General features: G+C 46.1%; 1 protein-coding gene across 2 annotated transcripts in view; it reads right to left on the bottom strand.

Annotated features, from left to right (window-relative positions):
* The window catches only part of PTHLH (parathyroid hormone-like hormone), a 20,999-nt gene that overhangs the window by 3,880 nt on the left and 7,354 nt on the right, over nucleotides 1-9,765 (bottom strand). For both annotated transcript variants that reach the window (XM_015414302.1, XM_015414312.1), the window contains exon 3: nucleotides 3,781-4,200. In XM_015414302.1, the coding sequence (XP_015269788.1) occupies nucleotides 3,781-4,200 (420 nt within the window). The remainder of the gene's footprint in view (nucleotides 1-3,780; nucleotides 4,201-9,765) is intronic.

Genomic DNA, 9,765 nt, shown 5'->3' with positions numbered 1-9,765 from the left:
AGATCTCCAGAGGGGGCAGCTGTTTGTATATGTATGGAGAAGGCAATGGAAGTGGAACAATGCTTTAAAGAAGGATATCTGGCTATACCTGGTGAAAATCACCGTGTGTTTTTCTAGAAACATTATTCTGATTACCCTGGAAACATTATCCTATCTGTCACATGATTAATGGCATAGAAATATTATCTCCTGCCAGACTATCAGTGTAACTTCAGGTAAAGGCGGCTTTTGAAGCTCAGAAACTGAAACTCCGCATTCCATTTGGCAAAGAAGGAATTTCACTTTTTGTTCTTAATCACTTCTTTTTCTTAAACAATCTGCCTTAAAACGAACGTCTCACATATAAGCTCTTGAAGGTCCTGTTATACTGCTAAGATATTAGAACAAAGGCAAAAAATGCTTTGAGACAAGGCCAGATCTATGGATGCTGGGTGAGTTTTGGGTTTCCTTTGGACATAACCAGGCATTAAAGCTGGTTCAGCATTTCAAAACAACTCTAACCCAATCTCTGCAGCTCTCTTAAAGAGAGCCCCAGGATAGAAGAACCATAGTTATGCAAGCAATAAAAATAAAACCGGAGGAGAAAAACCCTGGGAATTTGATTAAAAAGAAAGGTTTGACCATTTTCTTTAAAATACACCCAACCACTTTTTGCATAGTTCAGTGTGTTCCTGGACAGTACCTCCAATAGAGTTGCCACTATGAGTTTGGAAAGACCTGGAGATTTTGGGGGTGAAGGAGGGCAGGGTTTGGGGAGGGGAGGGACTTCAGTAGGGTATAATGCCATAGAGTTCACCCTCCAAACTGGCCATTTTGTCCAGGGGAACTGGAGATCAGTTGTAATCCCAGGAGATCTCCAGCCACCACCTGGAGGTTGGCAAGCCTACCCTCAGACCTCACAGAGTACCGCTTTGTTGGCTCTGGCCATGCAGAAGCTTGGCGTTCTAATGAGGCCCCAGTTGTTTGTACAAGGAAGCGTGTAAATGAACAGCTCCCCACTTGTTTAGAACCGCCATAAGATCCATTTCCAACTGACCACCATTGCAGTAAATCTGGATCTCTCCAAAGCACTGAGAAAGGACTTCCAAATGCACCATCTTCAGACAGGATCAGAGACGTTGCTCAGGGTAGGTGGAGGGAGGGGCAGGCCAGCTGTCTCTGTGTGTTTCAGGTAGGGTTGCCAGCCTCCAAGTGGTGGCTGGAGACCTGGGATTTCAAGTGATCTCCAAATGACAGAGACCCGTTTACCTGGAGAAAATGACCACTTTGGAAGGTGGACTCTGTGGCCTTATGTGCCACTGAAGTCCCTCCCCTCCCCAAACCCCACCCTCCTCAAGCTCTACCCCCCCCTTCAATCTCCTGGTGTTTCCCAACCAGGAGCTGGCAACCCTAGTTTCAGGCCTCATGACAGGGCTATCCTTCAGGGAAACCTATATTCCTTGCAAACACACTGGTTCTATGAACAAAGTTTGAGTCCAGTGGACTCAAACTTTGTCCTGCTGCTTCATACCAACATACCTGCTTCATACCTGCATCTATTTTCACTGGTTCTATATGGAGTTACAAACTACGCAATGGGCGTTTGGACTAGGCCTGCATACCCAAGGTAGAAATCCCTTGGAAAGCTGGGGGTGAGATGATGGGAATTGCGTGACATTGTTGTCGCCATCATGAGACAGAAGAAAGAAAGATTGCCTTTTTGTGCAATCTAATTTTTGTTACGTCTAAAGAGAGGCCCTTTTCTTCTGCCCCGAATAATGCCCTCCAAACACAGTAACGGGCAATCCTGTGCATAGTCTAGTACATTCCAAAGCAGATGACAAGGCTTTGAGATAGATCTGAAAGTTTCTTGGGCTTTTTGAAAGATTTCCATAGTTTCGTACCCTGAACAGGTATCTGGGGCCACCAGATGTAGTTTGCCATCAATACCCAGTGTGTTGTTGAAAGACAACTTCTGAAGTGGGTCTCTGGCTTCTGAAGCCAAGCAGGTCTGCGTTTAGTCAATGTTTGGGTGGGAGACCTCTGGGGAAAGCGTTGTAAAGGGCATGGAGTTCCACAGTGGAAAAAAGGAGGGACGCAAGTAAAATATAAGCTCAGGACTGTTCAGATGTCTGTCCAAGAATCTCCCTTGCAACTCAAGATCACTCTGTTTCCTTTTGAGTTAAAGCACACGAGAGCGAGAGAGAGCATTTTTCAAGATTCCTTCCCAAAATGATGATACAGAATCAGTGCAGGGCAGCCGTTCTTAAGCTTCAAACATCACTGTTACATTTTTAAAAGCCCTTCTTTGTCATATATGAGAGCAACATGTTCCTCTTCCCCCAGGGTAATGCTCAACATTTTTCAGCAGCAATGTAATTGTTTGACAAGCTGGCAGCAAAATTGGAACTGAACTAACAAGTCCTAATGGTAGGGAAAATATTATGGCAGAGGGGTGGCCAGTGTAAGTAGATTTTACTCAGAGAAACTTTCCATGTTCTCCCCTAAGGTTAAAAGCTGTAAGAAGGGGGGGGGGGGAGAGAGAGAGAAATCCAAACCTGTGAAGCAGGGGTGTAAATTGCTAAATGCAGCCAGGGGGACGGACATATGCTGCTTTTATAATGTGCAAAGTTTATCCAAGGTTTCGTATTTTCCAATCTAAAATCCAAATAGCTCTCATTTTTCTAAAAAAAACCCCTTTTTAAAAAAACCCTCCTGTTACAGTAATGGACTTGCAAATGCATTCAAAGGCAAACTTTTCTGTGACCATCGGCCGGCTTCCCAGGACAAACTTCTAGGATAGTTTCCTAGTACTTAAGAGAGGATATAACAGTGCAGTCCTAACCCCGCATACTCCCTAGGAAGTATGTTTAGGATTGCAGCTAGGATTGCCAACCGGAGATCTAGGATTACAACTGATCCCCAGGCGACAGAAATCAGTTCAAATTGAGAAAATGGCCGCTTTTGAGGATGGACTCTATGGCATTATACCCCACTGAAGTCCCCTCCATCCCTCAGGCTCCACCCCCAATATCTCCAAGTATATCCCAACCCGGAGCTGGCAACCATAACTGCAGTGTAACTGTGCCATCCTAAGAAGAGTTGACTTGAATGAACCTAGCCAGTGTGTGACTCTGCTTACAATGGCCCTGTAAGCGACTGACGTTTGTCCACAAGTCGGCTACTCACTCACTAGGACTTTGTTACCCCCCCTCCAAATGGAGGAGGGTACCTACCTTAATGAATCACTTTAAAGCAGATGGAACAAAACTCTGTTGTTTTAGAAAGTGGGGTTGCCACCTCCAGGTGGGGGAATGCCTGGGGATTTAGGGGCGGAACCTGGAGAAGGCAGGATTTGGGGATGGGAGGGACCTCAGCGGGGTATAATGCCACAGAGGCCACCCTCCAAAGCAGCCGTTTTCTCCAGGAGATCAGTTGTAATCCCAGGAGATCCCCAGGCCCAACCTGGAGACTGGCAACTCTATCTAGAAAGGGAGCATTTGACCCCCTCTTTTACCGTGATGTAGAGGAAATGGGAACGAGACACGGTGGTTCGGACTCCAGACTTTGGGTTCCATTAAAGGTCACCTGAATCGACAGACCTGGATACAGTTAATCAGGAAACTGGTCTACTCAAGAACCAGAATACTGTTGGTGACTCTCGTTTTAGTCAATGAGTCTTGCCCCAGACAACTTTCGATTTGTTCCATGTTCATTGGTCCTCTGTAGGCACCATGGTGGTTTGGCCCTGAAAACTTCCACAGTGGACTTTGCCATTAAGGGTGAAGAAGAATGAATTACCTTGCATTGACATGTGTAGTACCAAAGGTGTCCAAGAGAGGGATCCGCACCATTCCACTGCCAGACCCCCTCCAGCTGGGCCAGGCGGAACGAACTCTCCTCTTCTTCTTCTCCTGCTCCTTACGTTTCCCGGCCTTCCCTTTCTTCTTCTTCCCTGGTGTCTTAAGGGGCTGCTCCTTGTACATCTGGGCTTTGTTGGTCTCCTGAGTCAGGTTTTTGCCCTCGTCATCACTTCCAAACCGTACGGCGTAGTTTTTGGCGACAGTAGAAGGTTTAGGGTTAGGTGAGACCTCTGACATGGCTCGGATCTCTGCTGTGTTAACCCCGTCTATCAAATTTTGCAGGAAGTTCCGTCTGCGTATATCTTGCAAAGACTTCCCTTTGTCGTGTAACAGCTGATATTCTGATACCGTTCTTTTGCTGTTTAAAGAAAGCACAGAGAGAGAGAGAAAGAGAGAGACCATGTTTCATTACATCAACAATGAAATGGTGTTGTTGTTCAGCCAGTTTGGCAATACCCATCCCTTCTCTTTTGGTAACTTTAATAACCATAGTGATGCAGCTCAACGGGTCTGTCTTCCACCTCCTTGATGTGGGATGATTACACCAACTTGCCTGAGAATGGTGCTACCTACTTCTGCGAGGCCATTCCCTGCAGAGCAGTGGAAAGCCAAGCCCCAAGTCATCTGTTTGCTCCTTGTCTTGACTTTGTGAGCTCTCTGCACCATCACAGGCCACTTGGGCACACACGAACACATGAAGCTGCCTTATACTGAGTCAGACTCTTGGTCTATCAAGGTCAGAATTGTCTACTCAGACTGGCAGGGGATCCCCAGGGTCTCAGGCATAGATCTTTCCCATCACCTACCATCAGGTCCTTTTAACTGGAGATGCCGGGGATTGAACCCGGGGCTTTCTGCATGCCAAGCAGATGCTCTACCACTGAGCCACGGCCTCTCTCCTTACCAAGGCTGCAATCACACACACTAAATAATCCACTTTCAATGCACTTTCCAACTGGATTTTGCCAGTTCACACAGTTGGAAAGTGCACTGAAAGTGGATTGAAAGTGTGATCGCAGTCCGACACAAGATTGCCTAGAAGAGCATATTTTGCCACATCAGCAGACTTCAATAATGAAAGTTGTAGTGTTGCAGGAAGGTCGGTAGTTCAGCAGTTCGAGACCTGAGTGCTGCATGACGGAGTGAGCTCTCGCCTCTGGCCCCAGCTCCTGCCAACCTAGCAGTTCAAAAGCAAGAAATTGCAAGGAGATAAATGGGTACCACTTTGGTGGGAAGGTAACAGCGTTCCGTGTGCCTCGGTGTCTACTCATGCTGGCCATGTGACCACAGAAATGTCTTTGGACAACGCTGGCTCTTCGGCTTGGAAACGGAGATGAGCACCGTGCCCTAGAGTCGGATTTGACTGGCTTTCGAGCAAGGGAAACCTTTACCTATAAGTGGCCATCACATTATTTTTTTAAAAAAAAGGTACAGAAGACTGACAGCTCTCTTTGCTCTCTTACATTTTCAAAAGAGCCTCCCTTCCCTCTTTTCCTTATGAGTGAAACTGTGGACAAATCTACTGACACTCCTTGATTCAGATCCGGTAGGGCCACTGAGGTGGTGCCTGTGGGCACTGTACCACCCGCAGACGCCTTTCCTGGTGCCCACCCAAGTGTTTCTTAGTAAGTGGGTGGAGCCAAGTAGGGCTTTTGCCCAGCAAGGTTTGTGATTGGCTGTGCAGATTTTTTTTAAATGTTACTTTGGCAGCAGCTGCCATCACAGCACAAGGATCTGCACCGTGTGACTGAAATGAAGCTGTGGCCATTATTTTTGTGGCTGCACCCACGATGCTGTGTCAGGAGGATTCCAGATATGCCCACAGGCTCAAAAAGCTTGGGGACCCCTGGGCTAAACATTGACTTCAGTTTCAATTTCACTGGACATAGAAAGGCATGACTCTGCTTTTGAAAGGCATGCCTGAAGCTGCCTTATATTGGATCAGACCATTGGTCCATGAACTCAGTCTTGTCTACTCAGGCTGGCAGTGGCTCTGCAGAGTCTCAGGCAGGGGTCTTTCACATCACCGCCTACTTGATCCTTTAAACTGGAGACACCCATGACTGAACCCGGGACCTTTGGCATGCGAAGAAGATGCACTGCCACTGAGCCCTGGCTCCTACTCTCATCACTATAGACATCAGGCTACTTGTTTTACATCTTCAGTGTCACATCGGCCATGTTGCCCACCATGGCCTTAAATACCGACTTCATTTGCTCCTCTCCTTCTGTCTTGTTCTGCGTGTACCTTTATGCCTTCTTGGTTGCCAGCTGAGGCCATTGCTTCTGTTAAACTGCTGACCCAATTGGCTCACCCGAGCTCTCTCTAGCCTTGTTAAGCAATGGTTTAACCAGAGATTTTGCAAACAGTTCATACTGGAATAACAAGGGAGGGGACGTGGTCCACAGAAACCATGCTGTGGTCCAGCAGAGCAGCCTGGGAAATGATTAACAATGGGAAAATATGTGCTTCTCCCTCAGGGTAAGGTGGATGCACAGGGAAAACGGGAGGTGGGATTGTAGGCTGGTTCCCAGGCATGCCAAATTAGCTGTCCTTCTGGTCCAACAGTAGCTGAATGCGCTCATATAGCCTTGCTTTGTGCAGGCATATGAGAAATGGGAATAAATGGTCAAGAATTAATGCCCTGGCTTTTTGCTTGCAACTAATCACAGGTTTTGTACAACGAACTCCTATGCAGAGTTACTCCATCTATTGAATGCAGGCCTAAGGAGGTCACAGCAATAACCAATTGCACTGAAGGACACTCAAATGCAGCAGTGATGGGGAAAGGAGAATTTAAATCAATCAATAAAATATGTATTTATTATTTATTAGTTCAATTTCTAGGCCACCCTCCCCTGTGAGCAGGGCTCAGGGTGGCTTACAACAGATATACAATAAATATATGGTAAAAAAAAAATTAAGCCAACAGAAGAAAGTAACAGTCCTTTAGTAAAATACAGCATGATGGCCTGTCTTGTCCAGCTTCTGAACAGCTGTTCTGCATTGTATATCAGAAGAACCCTACAAGCATTGGTCATTGTCAGTGTAATTCATACCCAAGGGATGTAAACATTAAAATGAAATCCAGGCCACCCCTTATATAGAGGGCCAGCCTAACGGATATTCACGCATCAAGGTGTCCTTGTTTGATTACTCGACACAGTTGCAGCTGCGCATGTTTAGAGACTGGCATTTGAGTGATGGAGGATATTTAAGCTGTGGTGTTTAATGTGCACTGCCTTAAATGCTTGGGGCCACTGGTCTGAATCTTTCCTCTGCCATGAGCTTCCTAGATGGCTGCGGGCAAACGGCTATTCTCCTAGCTCTAGGCCTCTATTCTATGGGGAGAGTGACACTGACATCACCTTACCAGGTTGTTGTAAGGGGTTAGAGAAGGTAACAGGGACTTTCAGAAACCCTGACCTGGATAGCCCAGGCTAGCCCAGCCTCAGCAGAGGCTGAAGAGGCTGGAACTTTTCAGTTTTAAAGTGTGGAATTTGCCGCCAGAGGATGTTGTGATGGCCAAGGGCATAGATGACTTCTAAACGGGATTAGATAAATTCATGGAGAAAAGTCCCATTAGTGGTTGCCAGTGGTGGTGAGTAAAGGAAACCTCCATATCCTGAGACGTAGTACTTAGTTCTAGGAGGCAGCACCTAGTGTTTTGGGCCACTGTGTGACAGAGTGTTGGACTGGATGGGCCTTTGGCCTGATCCAACATTGGCTTCTCTTATGTTCTTATGGAAGGCCTTGGCTGCTGGCCCTCCATGGCAACTGGTTGGCCACTGTGTGAAACAGGATGTTGGACTAGATGGACAACTGGTCTGATCCCTCAGGCCTCTTCTGATGTTCTTAAGTCAGTAACATACTTGTGTGAACCGGCCTTTTTGCTCTTGGGATTAGTAGTCCACTGACTGCCATACCATCGGTTTACGTGGAAGGCAGCGGTCCAGAAACCCTGAGACACCCTGGGGAGGTGGTGCCTGCTTTCGCTGGCAGAATAGGAGTAGACAGGAAGCCCCACTAGGAGGAGCGGGCTTTGAGACCTTTTAAGTAAGAATTCTGGAAAGCGAACCTGGAAGTGAACCTGGAAAGTAAAAGTGAATTCTGGAAGACAACACGGTGTGTGAGGATGCATGTGCTACAGTGTTCTGGGAACTCACATCAGTGAAGCCACCCACCTCTATGTCTGTGCCAGTCGCATAAAGGAAAGATCTTGGAGCCGACTGTGAGAATAGATCATTGAACAATGGCTGTCATCGTTTAACAATAATGTTTACTAGCACTTTATAATGTCAGATGGTTTTAGAAGGTTTTAAGGACTTTTTTAAATTTATGTGTCTTATTTTTATGTAAGCTGCCTTGAGCCGGCCTTGGCTGGGAGGGCAGGGTATACATTTGATGAATAAATAATAATAAATAGTGTACCATTTTATCAGAGAGGTGTGTGTGTGTGAGAGAGAGAGAGAGAGGGAGAGAGAGAGAGAGAGTGCTAAGGACATCTTTTTGAAGCAAGGAACCCTTCAGAAGAGTTCTAAGGTTGTACATATTGGCAGAGGTCAACCCGACGAAACAGTGTGCATTTTTTAACCTTGCAACTGATCATCTCAGTATGGAAGGACAGCGTGTACACTCTTTAAATCCAATGCTGCATCAGTGGAAAGAGGCGGGAAGTCAGGCCACTATCGCAGTGTCTAACCCACTCTAGCCTATTCCCATTGGCTACTTTCAAATGAACAGTAGCTTCAGTGGAGGGACCTTCTCTCCAAAGATGTCTGCAAGGATCACTGCTGTGCCCATCCCCTTGTAGGAACAGTGTTGTGTGTACTACAAGTGGTAACATGAGAAGCATATCCTTTAAATTAAAAAACAACAACTACTAACAACCTCATGGATGTTATGTAAATGCAGAAGGGTTGAAAAAAGAAATTATAGCTGAGAAAAAACACTTTGTGGGTCTCTTAACACATACTCCTTAAAACTGTAACACCAAAGGGACCCCTCCCCTCCATGAGCACTGTTCTCATGAGCCTCCCTCTGCTATTTTCCCTTTGTGTCTCTCCATAGTCATCACCGATCTCATTATGTGTTCTCAAAGCAGACCAAAGTTACACGAAACAGGTAACTTACAGCCATCTGAGGGGTGTATGTGACCTCTGCCATGTCTATGGCTCACATAGAAGTCCACATGATGTTTCCTGCTGGGATATGGTCAGGAGTTACGTCAACTCCCTTGTTGAGATTTCAAATTCACAGTGTCATTATTGCATTGAAAATACCATGGCCAAAGTCTTGGTTGGTCCTTCAGAACCAGTCTGTAAAACGTACCACCCCTCTCCCTGTTTCTCTTGCTTTCCTTTAGTTATTTCCTCCCGCTAAAAGCTGAGGCCCTGGGTGAGGTCTGGGCTTCACTGAAGTCGTGATTAACTGTGAGGGAAAAGGAACTAGTCTGTGAACACCCAGGGACCTCCCGATTGCCCAGACAATGGGTGGGAGACACTCTGAGGTCAAAATATAATTTAGTTTGAGAGAGGTTTTCCTGTAGATTTCCTCTGGGCTATCACGAAGCCAACACCACCTTATACTCCTCATGTTGTTCTCATCCACATTATTTTTTTTTAAAAAAACCCAAATCTAATAAGGATAGTAATGGATTAATGAGAGAACACTCCTCTGTTACCAAAGTACCTTAAACGTTCCTAAATTCCTTAAGACATCTGTTTCTCTGTACACAGAATACACTAAGAATGTATTATGTAACTTCATCCGTGTTTTGGTATATGTTTCCAAAATAATCTGCCTGACGATGTGAAATCATTCTGTGCCGGCAGAGGGTGCCTTTCCGTTCCAATGTCTGTCCAAAGCCTCGTGTGCCAATCTGGCCCCAAACGTCTCTGCCATTTTATGAAATCATATAAC

The sequence above is a fragment of the Gekko japonicus genome, unplaced genomic scaffold, assembly GCF_001447785.1.
Source record: "Gekko japonicus isolate JY-2015 unplaced genomic scaffold, Gekko_japonicus_V1.1 scaffold1333, whole genome shotgun sequence".
NCBI classification, from domain to species: domain Eukaryota; kingdom Metazoa; phylum Chordata; class Lepidosauria; order Squamata; family Gekkonidae; genus Gekko; species Gekko japonicus.
This window is presented reverse-complemented; position numbering and strand designations above follow the sequence as displayed.